Source organism: Olea europaea, chromosome 11 (genome assembly GCF_002742605.1).
Source record: "Olea europaea var. sylvestris chromosome 11, O_europaea_v1, whole genome shotgun sequence".
NCBI lineage: Eukaryota > Viridiplantae > Streptophyta > Magnoliopsida > Lamiales > Oleaceae > Olea > Olea europaea.
In genome coordinates, this window is record NC_036247.1 from 36756226 (window position 1) to 36774399 (window position 18174).

Here is an 18174-nt window from a genome sequence, read left to right on the forward strand (position 1 = left end):
AGATTAAAAAAAAAAAAAAAAAAAAAAAGAATACTAAAAATACAGCTTTGTCTGAGTTCTCTCATCATACTTGACCAATGTGAACCGTACTAGTTACCACTACAAAGTAGTAGGTTAAATCATCAACTTGTTACCCCCACACTCCGCTCTAGATATTTGGTTTTAAAGGTTGTTTTACAAACCTGAGCTCCAGCAAAATCAAGCCTGTTGCCGTTTGCCAAGATATCATCAACAGACTGTTCAGTCTCAAATGTAATAAATCCAAAGCCACGAGAGCGGCCACTTGAATGATCCTTCATAATTTGTAGCTCTTTCACTTCTCCTAACTTCGAAAAAAAGTCCCCGAATTCATCTGACATAAAAAGTCGCAACTAGATAGTATCTATCAGGATTTCCTTCCAGATATACCATTTTTGAAATAATATGACAGCATTTAATCATGTCAGGTCAATGCTCGAAATTACCTTCACCGACTGTTGTCGGAATACCACCCACAAAAATCTTCTTTGTTCTGAAATCTTTGATGTTTGCTCCTCTTGGTATGGTCCTCTTGATTTCTACCTTCAAATTTTGCAAAAACGAAGAGTCGGAAAACCCACAAACTAGAATCAATTAGAAGCTCATAAAAAGTAATAATTCTTGCATTAACACGACAAAATATGTCCCTACTTGCTTTCCATTAATAATATGAGTTTCCTCAATGACTCTATCAACCACAGATGGGTCTGCATAGGTGACAAACCCGAACCCGCGAGGATGCCCTGTCATCCTGTCCTTCATTATCACAGAATCCGTAATTTCTCCATATTTACCGAAATATTTGACAAATTGTGCTGCATTATCAATCCCATTCCAAACGCCAAAAATGATAAACAATAAAAATTAAAATAAAGAACTTCAATAAAAATAATCTTGAAATGCCATACCAGAAGTTGTTTCACGAGCAAGACCCCCAATAAATATTTTTCTACATTCCATCAAAAGTAAAACAAAAACACATCAATAATTAATATCGTAAAAGTAATAAATAATTCAAGATTTTCTAATCAAACACGAATAATCCAAGAACCCCAATAAATATTTTTCCAAATTTCATAACATAACCCAAAAAAAACTCACACCAAGAAAATATTTCCCAAATAGTTAAAAAAAATCAATATTTTTCAATGAAAACATTTAAATTACCCAGGACTAGCTCCATTTCCAGTGTGAGGATAAGAATTTTCGAAGTTGGTGCGTTCAGGAGTTCTTCCAACGCCGTTATCTTCTCCATTAACCATGAGGTTCATTTCACTTGCATTATGCTGCTCGTCCATGGATTATCACACTGAGCGATTAACGGCAGTAAAATACTAATTTGTAAAACAAATAATTGTTGGTTATTTTGTGCCGGTCGATAGTTCAAATGTCTCGACGAGCGGAAACCCTAATTTGATTTGATAGCCATTTTTGTTGAATGTTGTTTTGACCCCCTGAAATTTGAAGTACTTGCAATTATATCCCTCAAATTTTAAAAGTAAATAATAAAAAATTATAAACAAAATAGTTTTCCCCCAATTTGGTTCGGATAACAATTAGATTTTTATTAAATTTTAATAAAAATTAATGAAGTATATAATCGAAAAATTGATAAAAATTATAGATTTCATAAAATAAATTAAAAACAAATTTGAATATAAAATATCTTTTAAGAAATGAAAGAAAAGTAAATGCATATTTGGTATTGATTTTTCTCTTCAAAAAATTAATTTTTTTATTGTTATTTTATTATTCCAGATGTCATTTTTTACTTCTTCTTTCAGAGGTAGGATCCACTTTTCTCTCTTATGATAAAAAAAAAATAATTCTCAAAATTACTACCGAAGAAGCCATAAATAATAAAATTGATACAAACACCCTTGAAAATAGTTTTCCCCCAATTTGGTTCGGATAACAATTAGATTTTTAGTAAATTTTAATAAAAATTAATGAAGTATATAATCGAAAAATTGATAAAAATTATAGATCTCATAAAATAGACAATTAAAGACGAATTTGAAGAAGAAATAAATTTTAAGAAACGAAAGAAAAGCAGGGACTTTCAAATGGAAATGGCCGCTGATGTTGCCAAATCCATTTGCAGAAACTTCTATCTTCCCATACGTTAGAATGTATCGCTGTTATTGAAGGACTCCAGTTCGTAGCTGATAGACAATTGGATATTGCAAGTTTGGAGATTATTAGTTGAATTTTGTTTTTATATATATGTAATGGAATCAATGGACTTTTAATAATACATGGAACGGCAAAAAGATCCGTCCCGAATGAATTGGCGGGACTGGGCAGGACGCCCTGTTGTGAGGGGTGGAGCCTTGTCCCGAACCCGTCCCATGAAAATAAAATAAAAAAAGATTTAAAATAATTTTATTTTTAAACAATTCACCCGTTAAAAACTCATTTTGAATTTGTATTTTATTTTTTAATAATAATATAACTCGAAATTTTGAAAATATAAAAAAAATAAAAGATAAGAAAAAAATTAAACAAGGCAACAAACGAGGCAAAAAGTTGTCCCTTCCCCGCCCCAAAGTTTGTGCGAGATGGAGCAAGGCGGGGGTGCTTCGCCTCGTTGCCATCCCTAATGGAATCAAATTGGAACTAAATGACCTTTCGATTCTGATTTAGTTTGGTTTGATTTGATTTGATTTAGTTTTGCGTCCATTACTTAAAATTTCAAATAATAAATACAAATTAAAATTTATCACTATATTCACAAGTTAGTAACATATGTCTAAATTAAAAAAATAAAAATAAAAATAAACATCAAACATTAAGCAAATTCAACTTCAAATTATCAATCATCAAATAAATTATTTTGTAGTAAAATTCATTCATATAATAAATTAACAAACAAAACATATTCATAATTTGAATACCCACACATCAAGTTTCATCCTCGTACAAAATATTATCTAATGACAATGATTCACTAAGCATTTTAATTATTTTTCTCTTTTCTTATCAATTATGCATTTCTCGATAAAATAATATTATACATAATTTTTTTTTTAGTCTTTTTAATCACACATTCTCTAAAAATTTATTATGTTAATATATATATCAAAATCTCATTAAAATGGAGTCCAAATAGAGCTAAAATGGACAAATGAGTCACTGACGGAAGTTGAATTTTTTGGAATGATTCATTGATTTGTAAAAATAATAATAATTAGGACCATGTTAGATGTACATTAGCGTGTACATCAGGGTGTCCATAATGGACACTCGGCGCCTCGATAGCCTGCCCACCGACGTCTCGACCAATGACAAGGTGTCGGGTGTCCATAATGGACATCCGGATGTACATGCTAATGTACATTTAGCAACATCGTAATAATTATAATAATAGAGTTTGGTTTAGCAACATCGTAATAATTATAATAATAGAGTTTGGTTTCGATTCTTGTTCTAAATCCAGAACTTGAATCAAATGATTCTAAAACCAAGAACCGAATCATCTGGTTCGTGGTTTTAAGAATCAAAATCATAAATTTTTTTTTTTTTTTTTTTTTGGATACAACTAAATCAATTTGTTCGTTTTGATTCGATTTGGTCATTTTGTTCACCCCTAATAAATAGTCACATCTTTCACTACACGAAGAGATATTTTAATGTGCACTTGTTTTCTATATCGACTTTCACTTGCAATTACATTCGACGTAAAAGCCAATGATATCATCCTTGCTGTTTGCCAATTAAGGATGTCAATTTGATTCGTTGACTCAGACAGTTCGTGGCTCAGCTAGAAAAAAGTACCGAGCTGCCCCGACTCATGGTTTAGTAGAATCGAGTCGAGTCAAGCCCCATTTTGTGGTGTTGGCTTGAGCCTAAGCCAGCTTGTGTTACCATTTTCAACATGTTACCAACGGAGCCTAAAAATAAATAAATAAATAAAATCGGCTGCATACAAAACTTTAAAAAATATATATATTTAAAAAAAAAAAAAATCAATAGCTGCTATGCAGCCGTAGCTGCCTCGTTAAAGTTTCAAAAAAGAAAAATATACGTAATTTTGAAATTGATTAGTTTCAAAAAAATATGTAATTTTTAAATTTATTTGTTTCAAGAAAAATTGTACACGAAATATTTTATTCGTGTACAATTTTAATTCAGACTATTTTAAAAAAATATATAGATTCGTCGCGATTTTTTTTTCTTCCTTTTTTTCAAAGCGAGTTGCACTGGCTCAGCTCATTAAGACTCAAATCTAGATTTTTTGATCAAGCAAAAGCTCCACTCGACTAAGCTTCGAGTTTTGACTTGGCTCGACTTGTTAATATCCATATTATCAATAAGCTTTATGTAATTTTCAAATGAGTATATGGATCAATACCTTGGATTACATTTTAAAATTCGTGAAAGGTGATATAAGCAAAGAATAGTGTTTTGTTTGATGTTTAAAAAAGTTTTAATTGTTTTGCATAATATATTTCTCTTTTACTATTTCTTAATTTTCTTTCTTATAAAATAATGTAAAATATCTAAATTATACTTATAAAAATAAAAACTCTCCCTTTGGCTAATCTTCCTTCCTCCCCGAAGTGACGCATGTAACACATTAATGTTGCGTGCATATTTGATAAGATAAATTTTACAACATCGAAAGATGTTACAAAGAAAAATTAAATCTTATTTATCATAATATTCGAATAATTACAAAAACTTAATTTGTTAAAATTAAATTACAACGTCAAATTTATTGTTACAAAATTTTGTTAAATATTCAATTAGAAGGAAAATATAATGATTTTTGGAAGGTTTTGAAGTCAAATGTAACCATTTCTAAAATTTGAAAAAGAGATAATAACTAGAGTAATGTTATTCGTAGTGAGTCCTATGTGGCATATACTTGACAATTTGATATTTAATATATAGATATGGTAGTTATTTTTTGAATTATACATCAAATGAAGAACTATCAAGTATACGTCACATAGGGCGACTGTCGGTAATCTTCACTGCAAATATCATTATTCTAATAACAAATATACTCGCGGATTAATGATTAACGTTAGATACCTGTGTTTTATAAAATTACTTTAAGCCCCCTCTAGGCAAAAGTAAATGTAATATTCTTATTTTACTCTTATCTTAACATTCGGAACAATCCTTTTTCTAATTTTTATTAATTTTATTTTAGATAAGAAAATCCTTTTAACTTGAAACAAGTATTACTTTTATGTTTTTAGTATCATGGTAAGAACAAAAAAAATAAAAATAAAAAATGATTTGCATTATATATTGCACATGGAGAAATTTCATAAATATATAATAATATTTCTTTTAAGAAATGATTTACAGTTTAAATTTGTTTTAGATAATAAGTTTAAAGTTAATATAAATATAGAAGGGTAAAATATGCAGATTTAGTTCTAAGTGAAAAGGGAGTTAATTGTTCCAATGGTCACTGAACTTAGGTTCATATATTTGATTGATCACTGGAGTCTAAAATATCGAGTTTTGATCACTGAACTTAAGTTCATGTTTTCGATTGTTCACTGAAGTGCAAAATGTCGAATTTTGACTATTGAACTATGAAAAATATTATACATTACTCATTGAACTTTGAAAAATGTTGTACAATACTCACTGTAAACTCAACATTTTTCAAAGTCCAACAGTTATATTAGTGAGTAATGTACGGCATATTCCAAAATTTAGTGACCAAAACTCGATATTTTAAACTTTAGTGGGCAATCTAAAACATGGATCTAAGTTTAGTGAGCAATCGAGGACATTGACCTAAATTTAGTGACAAAAACTCGATATTTTAAATTTCAGTGACCAATCAAAGACATCAACCTAAGTTCAGTAACCATTGGAACAATTAACTCGTGAAAAGGAGAATCTATTATGAAAAAAAAAAACTTTGACCGATGTTTCTATGACTTTTGAAAACATGGAGAGTTTCCCACATATTTTCTCTTTTTAAGTAAATAAAATAAAGTATCAATTCATCTTGTTTTGATTGGTTAAATATTTTAACAATGCAAGGGTTTAAGAATTAGCATGCATATCATAATTCACAAACAAATAAAAGAAGGGGGCCACCAAAAAAGGATATAATCTCATAAAGGATAAAAGAATACACAAATCCAGAGAGCTATCCTTTAGAGGAAATGGAGTTTTGTTTCATATGTTCACTCTACTAGAGACATCTTACCCTGATAAGCCAAAATAACGCCCGTACTCAATGTTTAGTGCAATATCACAAAAGGTATAATTATCTAGGTATTGTCTCGGAGAGAGCCAGTAAGACTTGTTAAAATAGACATGTTAGTGAAGACGAGCAATATCAGCACCTGTGTTGTGCACAGAGGAATCATATTGTCGGTGAGTCTCTTCCTATAGTCGATCAATCTAGAATGTCATTTTGTAATTTGAATAATCGAGCATATAGTCCATCCTTGCAAAGGAGCTCTACATGATTACCCATCTGCATCAGATATTTAGCTCTTCAGAATGCATTTATTATGAGAATGCAAATAGCTTTACTCTTAAGGGAAAATGGTCTACATTAGCTGAACCAATTACATATTTGCACTACGGCAAATCTTATGCACATATAATTCTAATATTTAAAAAGGTTAAATTTACGGTAAATTCTCAAGTCAATCCATAGAATCTCACTAAGTTTTCTAGCCTTCTACTCTAATGGAATCTGTAATCAATGTTATGGGAGTATGTGGAGTCCAATCATACTGTAAACTAACCTGCTTGACTGCAATTCAACTTACATTCCTATATAAAGGATTTATTAGGGACCACCTTTGGTGCAATATAGGGGTTAACAAACTTGTGCTCTTCTTCCCACTATGATGAAAACCTACAGTGATCATGTTGAGGGTGAACCATTACATATCTATCTGCTATGCTCATTTCTGATTGCTTGTTCTTTTATTGTTGTTCATTACAGTAGGGATTAAGATTTAGACCATAAAACATGTTCAGATAAAGAGGGGGATCGTTTAAATTGGTACATGACACCTAGGGTCATCTACCCAGTCTGTATGAGCTTCGGTTCATACCCGTTTGACTCCTTTAAGGCCACAAGGCGTGGGAAGCCAACCTGGACGGTAGAAAAATGGACAGCAGGGTTAAGGATCCTCTCTACTTCTACCCTCCCAACATTTCCTTCATATCCCCTCTAAGTGAAGTTCATGACTATCTTTCCAACCAAAAATAAGCTGAATGACATGAAGATATCAAAAGATAAGGTCACCAGATGCTCTTGGCAATATAAATCTCCAATCACGAATATATATATATATATACACACACACACATACTTGTTTAAAAAAATTTCCACACGAGACATCATTTTTAACTTATCCCACTGTTTGAGAGATTCTAATAACAAAGCTGTCCAATCAAAGACTTCAAATAACTTCACTCGAATCTTAAATAGGTAGTTCTGAAAGCAACAAATGAATGCATTACCTCAACAACTTGTCCGCTATCCATTACCAGAATTCTGTCAACATCTTTTATGGTAGACATCCTGTTGAAGGTGGGTTACATATTGCAAGTCCGAACCCATAATGAACAAGAAAATGAGAGTGTGAAATGACAAACCTGTGTGCGATTATAATTACTGTACGATTCAATTCTTTCTTGAAAGAATAAAGTATCTCCTGCATGAAAGAATGTGTGGAAGAATGAAAACAATTTTTTTCCCTATCGCTTAAGAAAAGTAAACAAAATTAATGCTGGAGAATTTTTAGACCTTGATTAAGTGTTCATTCTCAGCATCAAGAGCGCTGGTAGCTTCATCGAAAACAAGAATTGTAGGATCTCTAAGAATTGCCCTTGCAATAGCAATGCGCTGCTTTTGCCCTCTACTTAATAGATTATTATCAATAGGAGTATCATAACCCCTGGGAAAAGAAGAGATGAATTCGTGCACATAAGCCCGCTTTGCAGCCCATTCTATCTCTTCCCGTTTGATGCTTCGGGGGCAACCATACATTATGTTCGACTTAAAATCAGCGTGGAAAATCTGAGGTTCCTGCTCACTAGAACTTTCAAGCATTATCTCTTGGCACATGTTTGTTTAAACTCAAAAAGTTCACTTATAACTAAATAAGTCAGTTTTAGCAACAAAAAAAAAAAAAAAAAATTATAATTGGTTTTGAAACAAGTTACTTATTTTGACAGCAATAAGAATTACATTTTAGATAATTAACTTTCTTTACATGAAACAGGAAACATATCTACATACGTCTAACCTGTGAAACGAATCCAATATTTTCCCTCAGCCACCTGATGTCCAGCTCTCTAAGAGGAATGCCATCTATTAAAATCTGGAAATCAGCATAAGCCATGTAAGACACCAGTGACAAAAAACCTATGCTGTGCTTCCAGGCTAATGCATAGCAAGAGAACTTAAGTATTCAGGTAAACAACATAAGCAAGCTCAATAAGGGAAAAAAAAAAAAAAACTATTCTGATCCAGCATTGAATGTTCAGAATGGAAGTCATTTATCATTGATTGAATTGGGATTTTTCCTGGTAACTGTTTACTTTCAAACATGTTTGATAAGTTTTTCTTCTCACATTTAAGTAAAAAAAGTTATTTTAAACTTAAACTTGTTAAGCTTAGCCTAACATCAAAATCGGAAAAAGATGAAAATATTCCAGAAGGAATATGGCATAAAATAGGAGTAATTGACCAATATGAAACCCAAAAAGTAATTAGGGAGGAATGATTCTTAAGCAATGGAGCAGAAGACGAAAAAGAAAAAAAAAACGCACATACAGCTCACCTGACCACTGTCTGGGTCGTAGAGTCGAAGCAAAAGATTGATTAATGTAGTTTTCCCGCTACCACTGGCCCCAACCTTCTTGCAAGTAGAAAGCACAGTTAATATCTATCTAGATTCTTCCCCAAAATTAGTGTGTATGTACAGGGTCATAGTTCTTACAATTGCAATTATGTTGTTAGGTTGTATCTTAAAGTTCACATTTTCCACAACTGGTACCTGTTCAAATGTGAGATAATAAAAATGCATGAATGCCTCCACGTGAATGGATATATAAAGAAGAACACTTGAAAGTTACATAAAGTTACATACTCATTCAACGAAGAAATATTAAAATTGAAAAAGTTGGAATAAAGTACTTTTTTATCTAATCAGCCGTGAATAAACACGGTTAGGAGAAGGAAATACACATAAAGCGGAAAAAAAAAGAGATTCTACTCTATAGGAACTAAAAAACAGGAAAATAAGACTAATTCAAAATCCTATCCATTAGGAATTTATTAAAACATAAAATAAGATAACAAAAATAATATATAATTCGAGACTCCTCCTAAAACTGGTGCATAGATATTTATCATACCCAACTTGCTGATTAAGGCCATATAAATGATATGGGTGATTGATAGGTAACTTTGTTCAAATTTGGGAAAGCAATAAATAACTTTTTAAATTTCCATGAGTACGTAGTAATCTATAACAAAGTTCAATGAGCAAAGACTAACCTTTTAAATTTCGGTGAGCAAGTAGTAACCTATAACAAAGTTCAGTGGCCATTGTTTAAATTAACTCTCAATAAAACAATATTACATGCAAACCTAAAACTTTTCTTTATTTTTTAACCATGCATTCTCCATCAATCTACTATTCCAAAATGCATTCTTATATTATAATGGGGCTCAAACAATCTCTAAGTATCAAACATAGGTCACTAAAGTCCTTTAGTCAAGATATTTGAAATTGACTACGAAGTTGGATTGAATGGTATACAAACAATTCCTCCTTGATGATATGTCGATAGATCTCCACGTGCTTAGTTCTATCATGTTCTATTGGATTGTTTGCAATACTAATAACCGTTTTATTGTCACCATAGAACATCATAGGTAATTCATCATTCATTTGCAATTCCTTCAAAACTCGTTGCAGACAAAATCTTACATATTCCAAGACTAATTTTCCTAAATTCAGCTTCTGCACTACTCCAGGCTACACCATTTTGTTTTTTGCTTCGCTAAGTAACCAAATTTTGTTTAGTTGTAGAGCCTAGAACCTAATTATTGCCGTTCCGTGGAGCCAGTATGTAGATCAACCTTCGTAGGGTTGGAAGGGGGTAGGAAGCTCCCCTCCCAAGGTCCGCCCCCGATCAAAATTTCATTAAGAACGGTTTAGGAATTTGGTTCCTTGTAAATTTTGATTTTATCCTAATTTATCTTACAAATGGAGAGCCATCGATAGACTATTAATTACCATCAAATAAGAGAGAAATAGAGGTTAGAAAAGATATGTGTGTAGTTTTCTCTTGTAAAATTCTTTTCATTATAGTAAATTACTGTAGTGTCAAAAGAGGATGTAGTCTCGTATTATGGTGAACCTCTATAAATCTTGTGTGTTATTTAGATGACCCAGTTTCCCTTTCACGTCGATGATGAGCTCAACAAACTAAGCCCACCCCAGGTAGTTCTTCCTTTTTAGTTTATGAACAAAGACACGTAGAGAATTTGAATGCAATTGTTGATTAAAGGACACTGCTGACCATGTTCAGTTCTTCAGTTTGTCCATTGTTCCCTCCAAAGATGAACTAGACTTGGTAGCTCCAGTCATGGCGGTTTTTACCATTTGATTTTTTCTGTCAAAGGCCTAAACTCTGATACCATAAAAAACTTTGAACGAAATTTTTTATTTCATTTGTAATATTCAGCTGTGAATGAACACATGTACACATAGGAAAATGAAATACACAACTAGATCTCAAAATATAGGGATAGAAGCTAGACTAATTCAAAATCCTATCCATTAGGAATTTATTCAAACATAGAATAAAATAACAAAAAATTAATAATTCAACAAAAACAATTAAAAACGTGAAATATCACGAGTATTCTAGAATTAATCAATTTAATTAATACTGTATCAAATTGTATCCCATTGTGTATTTTGCAACATTTCATGTCACCTCTATGAGCATTTAGCACATGTTTGGTATGTATTGTATTGTTATAGTGTAATAGATAGTACAATATGCAAGAGTTTAACTTCTTTTTCTCATTTGATACTGTCTTGTATTGTTTAATACAAGAGTTTAACTTCTTTTTCTCATTTGATACTGTCTTGTATTGTTTAAGCTGCCTTACTAAACATGCTATAAATAAACAAAGAACATAGTTAACATTCTAATCCACCAGGACTCCAAACAAACAAAATTTATAGAACGTAACTTGCATTAACAATTCTATTCCTAGTACAGTTCACCTCCTAAAACTTTGATACTGTCTTGTATTGTTTAATACAAGAGTTTAACTTCTTTTTCTCATTTGATACTGTCTTGTATTGTTTAAGCTGCCTTGCTAAACATGCTATAAATAAACAAAGAACATAGTTAACATTCTAATCCACCAGGACTCCAAACAAACAAAATTTATAGAACGTAACTTGCATTAACAATTCTATTCCTAGTACAGTTCACCTCCTAAAACAAAAGTGTCTGAAGTAAAAATTTTAGGAATTATCTATTAACCTTGACCTGGGAGAAATTTGAAATAACATATGGCCACTGCTCATTACGAATAATTCCGATATAAAGAAAAACTGGGCATGCCCATCACAGACACGGTGTGATCTGATTCTTATTAATCTATTGATTTCATTTTATTCATTTCTCTTAGTATTGCACAAAGGACACATAACTAAGTGGGTAAATTGGGAATACAGAAGCAAAAAAAATCAATTGGAGAAAAACCAAATCTTTCATCGCCAGGATGGATTTCATCATCAAGAAACTCAATCTGCATATCCATTTAATGTTGAACACTTCACACCATAAATATTTGTAGATCACTTGTGAAAACAAAGGAAAGTTTTGTTGTAGAAAATGAATTTAATCTTAATTTCTGAAGTAGCTATAAATATACAGAAATCGGAAGTTACCTTTTTCCTAGAAGAATAGTTAAAGGACACATTCACAAATTCAATGTCTCCCTTCAGCCTCTGTAACTTTAATCCTGTACATGGAAAAATTCATCATAAGTTATGATCCTCCATATAGTCTAAAAGAGAAAAATTATTCTTCTGGTTGTTTTTCCATAAAATAGAAATGTTTAGCATCTAAAATAATTCAAAAATATGAACGTGTAAATCAAACTACATCAAGCAAAAAGAAAACACAAAGAAAGAGGATATTGCCTTTTGATAAGAATTGATGGCTGGGTGAGATATTCATCAACTGGAAGACTTGTTCACAGGCTCCAATAGACTGAAGTAAGGACGACATATTGTCTTGCAACCTCCAAGCGGCATAAATGAGCCACTCGCAGTAGAAAACATACTTCATAAGTTGCTCTGCTGATACGTGCCCACTAAAAATAGACATTCCTCCTAAAAAGACAGCGAAAACCTGTGACATGTAATTTGAAATAAGAGTATTGAATTTCTTATCTATTTCAGAAAATTTTCTATCATGATATCAATACCATATAGTGCATGCAAATAAATTCATCCACAAAAGTTAGGCTTCAAAGCCTCATTAAGAGCATAACCTGAGTCATTCGGTACAAAGCACTGAAGCTGAGGTTCCACAATCCATAAGCTATACTTTCCCTGATGCTTATAGAAGATAACCTTTCGAGTCCTTGCATGAACCTAAAAGCAAATATGATGCAGGGTAAGTTTGCCTGACAATTGATCATTATATTCTAAATTTACATCGATAGGCTGGTTTCCATATTTGACTGCTGCTTCTATAAATGTTTATGGAGACATGGACATGAAGCAAAAATATTTGAATAGATTATTGAGACCTTTGAAGTTCCTCAGTTTCTGTTCCATAAGCACGGACTGTCCTCATCAAAGATAGAGTTTCTTGGGCAACCTGATTTTTTGGGAAAAAGGAAATATTAAATCATTTAATAAATAAAGAAAAGTGTGTAAAACATGCAATGAGGATTTCAAGTTGACTGTTTTACGTCATTGGAAGAAGCTGCCCACTTTTGTGCAAGCATTGCTGCTTTCTTCTGGTACCTGTCCATCATAACAGCTTAGATTTTTCCCTGGGGCATAAAATATGTAAATGCACCAAAAAAAAAAAAAAAAAAAAAAAAAAAAAAAAGAAAAGAAGCTCAGTGACAATGGAGAAACAATATCTGCACACACAACTATATATACTTTTATCCATATATTGAAGTCTGTTTCATAACTGAGCAAGTTGCCCTAAAGTCAGCACTCACATGAGCAAAGACCTTAACCTTTTGCTTGAAATACAATAACAAACTAAGCATTATTATCAATAAATTTGGGTAAGGTATGAATAATTTTTGTGAATGTTTTTAGGAGTATTGTATTTTATTGTATTGTATTTACAGACTTTTATTTATTACACTACACACTGTCCCACTCTGTCCAGTTCATGGTTGCATCTTCTGGAAGGCCAAGAGGAACTATATTCTTAGAAATTACATATCATGTTAGGTAAGGTCGTTACCTCTCTATTCTTACCCGTTTTTATGAAACGGACCTCTTTAGGTCTATGCAAGACATATCCTAACCACCCAAGTTGTCTTTCCCTTTATTTATCCTCAGGCTTGGTTGTATATTTAGAATTTTTTTTTTTTTTTTTTTGAAAGGTAATCAAGTATTTTATTAATAAAACCATAATACACAGGAAGTGTATTATCAATACAAAGTATATTTAGATTTTTTATCGTATCCATGTTACTATAATTAGTTGATTTCACATCCATCTTGCATCCTTATTTCCACTACGTTCATATCAAAGGCATATTGTCCTTTAACAACCAACACTCGATACAATAAAGCATAGCAAGTCAAATTATTGCTCTATAGACCTAGCCTTTTATCCTCATAGGATCTTCCTTTCGCACAGAATTCTCGTTGCATTTATTTCATCCAGTCTGTTCTAATTGTTTGCATTAAATCTTCAATTCCTCATTTCTTGTTAATAGTCAAACATAAATACCTAAAATAATCACTTTTCGAGATGACAGATTCCTCTATAGTGAATGCATTATTTCTTTATTCCTAGTACTACTGAAGTAGCATTGCTTGTACTTTGAAACGGTACTTAACCTAAAGGCTTCTAAAGTTCTAACTTAAGAATGAAACTCTTTTTAGTTTCATCAACTAAAACTACGTCATCTGCGAAAAAATACACTAAAGAACCTTATCAATATATCCCATAAACTCATCAGTAACTAAAGCGAAAAGAAAAAGACTTACTGGCCATACACAAGAAAAATTGCAGATAAAGTGAAGCATATGACCAGTGATGACAGAGCCAGAGGCCACGACAAAGTCATCAAGTTAATGAATGCACCTGTCCCCTGAAAAAATATTTTGGCAAGAGGTGTAGGCCGCATAAACAAATTTATATCCAGAAGATGGATTCGTATTAATTAGCATAGTAACCTGAAGAATATTGCGTAGAATTAGATGTATATCATTTCCAATGCTATGGGATAATCGCTGACAATCTGTACCAAGTCTGCTAGTTAAATCACCCACTGCTGCTATTTCAAAAAAGGATATATCCTACATCATATGTAATGTAAAAACAGAGTATTTTAAATTGAAAATGTACAGGAACATCTGACGAGCATTATTACTTTTATATTACATTTCAAATCCAAGTGTGTAAGAGCTGTTGTAAGTCTCAAACCTGAAGAAGAAGAGATCTATACAAAGTTTCCCTGAGTCGTTTAACCTGCAAAAAAGACCATCATAAACACCAGGATTTCTGGCATAAAGAGCAGACATGTCAGACATAAACTACCTGTATAGAAGCAAACATTAATTTATTTTAAGACAATGACGACAGCCTTTGGATGAGACCCAACAAATGGTATTTTTAAGTGATTGCAAAAATGTATTGTGAAGAAAAAAAGGATGACAATTAAATCAAATGAGTCAACAGCTGCTCCTGAATATCAAGATACTAAAGTGACAGCCTGGCTTCACCGCCAATTGTGAAGCTAAAACAAATAGATAACTGGTGCCAGACACTTGTATAAATACCACGGGGGACTGACTGCACTCGATAAAGTAATGCAGTCAGGCAGGTCAGTTACTTCAGATTCGAAATACCATGTTCTTTGCAGGCTGCTCTAAGTTCTGTTCCAAAAAAAATGGAAAACCAAAGGAAACTCATATTGATTCTGATGGACGTTTTCATCTTTAAATCAACCATTTTAATGCATAAAGAGCGTCACAGGCTCTAGTTACATAAATTTATGAAACAAAAAATTTAATATTACTTCACTGTCTATTTATGAAACAAAAAGTTTAATATTACTTCACTGTCTTTGTTACTTTTGGGCACAAATTCTCCATTGTTCTCTTGGTTTGGCCAACGATATATGTGCATGTTTTGTTTAATTCGTAATGGTTAAATGCAGGTGTGTAAAACTCGTATAAAACCTACAGTAGGGCACTCCTAATCCTATTCAACTTACTTACATAAACTCAAATGCCCAATGTTAAGATATTAGGCTGCCAATTGAAATAAATCATAAACATTTAAGACTCACCAAGATTGTATTTGCCAATGCAAAGCATCCACTTCGCAGACCACTGCAATTCAGACAAGTTAATCAATTTTATATAGCAGCGTCAATACAACAACACTGCTTGTCAGAAACTGATATCCCTGAATGAAAAGGCATAATTAATTTTTAGGACGAGCACTAACAAGTTTAAATCGTAAAACTAGAAAGCAGAATGCATTAGATTCAATCATCAGTTAACTTATGCATATGCATGATGAGAAACTGTTCATTAGACGGGGGCTGGATTTGGCGGCATGTCAAGTGGCACACAAGTCAAAACGAATGCCAACTTAATGAATTACATAAGTATTGCAGTTCGCAATACACTTTCATAATTTGATCGACTTTGCAGAAAATACAGAATTCTAGGATTTGTTTTCTTGGGTTTGTGGAGGGATATAAAATAACCTGCATATCCCAGAGGTGAAACACAGGAGAACTAGTAGCCAGGTGTTTCGGTGAAAAACCATTGTTTTACCACTTTGTGCAGAGAAGATGGCTCCAGCCAATATACTTGGAATTGAGATCTCCGAAAGCTAAAAAAACGTATCATGAATATTAGAAACGTAAATAATAAGAAAGTTTGCTCTGATAGAAAACAAAAATTAACTCTACGTGTGAACAAAAGACGGCAAGAGTATAATCTTGAGAAAGTGAAGGACTTCTCACATCAAATCGCAATTATTAATAAGCCATATACTTGACCATTCCACCTCAAAAGAAATTAAATGATTCGAAATAAGTACATCAGAAGTTCAGTTTTGAGATACCAGAAACGTAATTTAATTATTTTAGACTGAATTATTAATTTGAGAAAAATCGATGGCTCTAAATCAGCTCAACAACATATTAACATAGTTCATGAAAATTATCAACAGAAGAATTGAGTTACTAAAAGAGCAAACCAACCGCAGCAACAGTTAGGGCACCAAATGCTGTGTACAAAACCCAATGTTCGTCAGTTACCAATGCCCACATTTTGCTAAGAGCATTCAAAACAGTAACTGGCTTTGCCCCATCTATTAGCGGCTCAGAATCATACAAATCCCACCAATTTCCACCCGGAACATAATCCCTCCATCTCTTGAAAGTGTGAAATATTTCATCACAGCCCTGTTGAATTTGCTTACATGCATTTGAATACGAAACACTTGTTGCTTGATTTATTGTATTGGAGTGGTGAAAATTAAAGTTACTGCGTGTAGTTGAATACGAGAATTGGATTTTGGTGTTGATATACAGAGGTGAAATATTCCGCCATTTGAAGCTGGGATGAAAATGGAAGATGGTCGGAAGATTGGCCATGGATTGGTGAATAATTCAGAGATTCTTTAAGCCCTACTTGGACTCCATTCAATTTATGGGCTTGTGTTGAGTCCCCCCAGCTTTTTTTTAAGCATGAGCCACATTATTAATGTGAAATCAATAAAAAATATGTGGATAAAAATAAGGAAATATTTTAGATTTACGTGTAATATTATTTTATTAAAAAATGTGTTGTTAAAATGATATCAAATCAAATATATTTTTTTGAAAATAATGTAGTTCAAACAAACCCTAAATATATTTAGAGAGTGTTTGAGCCACATTATTCCAAAAATATATATTCTTAAACAGTGATTTGATATCATTTCAATCGAACATTCTTCAATAAAATAATAATACACACAAATCAAAAAAAAATTCTTATTTTTTAACAACACATTTCCCATCAATACACTATTCAGGAATGCATTATTACCAAAATAATGTGACTCAAACACCCCCTTATTAATAGTGTAACAATGGATATACATATGGATAAAAATAAACCAAAATTTTAAATTTATTTGTAATATTATTTTTTTGAAAAATGCGTAATTGAAATGTAATCAAATTACTGTTGAATAATACATTTTGATGAAAAAAGGGAGACTAAAAAATAATTTATTTATTTTTCCTTCTTCTTATCAATCACATATTTTTCAATAAAATAATATTACATGTAAACCCAATTTTTTTTTCTTTTTTTACCTATATATTTTCCAAAAAATTACTATTTCAAAATGTACTTTCTCCAAAATTCAATCACAATGGGCATTTAGCTACGATTACAAGTTTAGGTTAAAAATGTCAATTGACAACATTCGTCTAACATATTTCATCCCATGTTTATAGCCTTCATATTCCTTGTGTTTTTGTAGAAGAAGAAGCATATTTTATTGTTTTTTTTTTTTAAAATGACTTCTACTTAGTTTGATGTTTGCTTTCAGATGTATTTATATGAAGCATTTTCCTTTGAGTGCGATTTATTGAATTGATTAATAAAGTAATAAAGCCTTTGATAAAACATGCTACGTGGAGTAATAAATACCTCCATAGCTCCTCCAATCAGCTTCAAATATATAAATAAGAAGAAGAGGAAAAAGAAGCAGCTCTTGAAATAATGAAAGCCATGGCAACTCTTAGAATTTCCTCTTTTCACTCACGTTCTCCCTCACTTTTTCCTGCTTCTTTTGGTCTCCCAGTCTTTCTATATATATATATATACGCACACACACATGTATATAACTCTGCATGAGTCTTTGTATTGTTTTGAGTATAAGCATTTGGTTTTTCTA

General features: G+C 32.0%; 2 protein-coding genes across 3 annotated transcripts in view; both read right to left on the reverse strand.

The window, feature by feature from the left end:
* LOC111404266 (heterogeneous nuclear ribonucleoprotein 1) overlaps positions 1-1460 on the reverse strand; it is a 10170-nt gene extending 8710 nt beyond the window's left edge. Inside the window, exons 1-5 of the mRNA XM_023033082.1 lie at positions 1186-1460; positions 927-967; positions 670-833; positions 465-561; positions 183-352 (exon numbers count right to left, since the gene is read on the reverse strand). Of these exons, the coding sequence (XP_022888850.1) occupies positions 183-352; positions 465-561; positions 670-833; positions 927-967; positions 1186-1316 (603 nt within the window). The 5' untranslated portion in view covers positions 1317-1460. The remainder of the gene's footprint in view (positions 1-182; positions 353-464; positions 562-669; positions 834-926; positions 968-1185) is intronic.
* Positions 1461-6073: 4613 nt separating this feature from the next.
* On the reverse strand, positions 6074-16939 carry LOC111404269 (ABC transporter B family member 26, chloroplastic-like). Of its 2 annotated transcripts, XR_002704674.1 has the most exons (19): positions 16484-16939; positions 15983-16110; positions 15557-15599; positions 14689-14733; positions 14439-14561; positions 14250-14353; positions 12980-13034; positions 12815-12885; positions 12554-12656; positions 12201-12411; positions 11946-12019; positions 8964-9020; positions 8805-8879; positions 8268-8342; positions 7766-8047; positions 7615-7673; positions 7480-7540; positions 7068-7226; positions 6399-6475 (listed from the first exon to the last, which is right to left on the reverse strand). XR_002704674.1 is itself a non-coding variant. In XM_023033085.1 (18 exons), exons 1-18 carry the CDS (start codon positions 16877-16879, stop codon positions 6395-6397), a joined length of 2043 nt encoding a protein of 680 aa, XP_022888853.1. In that variant the 5' UTR covers positions 16880-16938; the 3' UTR covers positions 6074-6394. The 2 variants fall into 2 exon arrangements, 1 of the variants encoding a protein (XP_022888853.1); XM_023033085.1 differs by lacking the exon at positions 7068-7226 and having other exon boundaries at positions 6074-6475; positions 16484-16938.
* Between the last annotated feature and the right edge of the window lie 1235 nt (positions 16940-18174).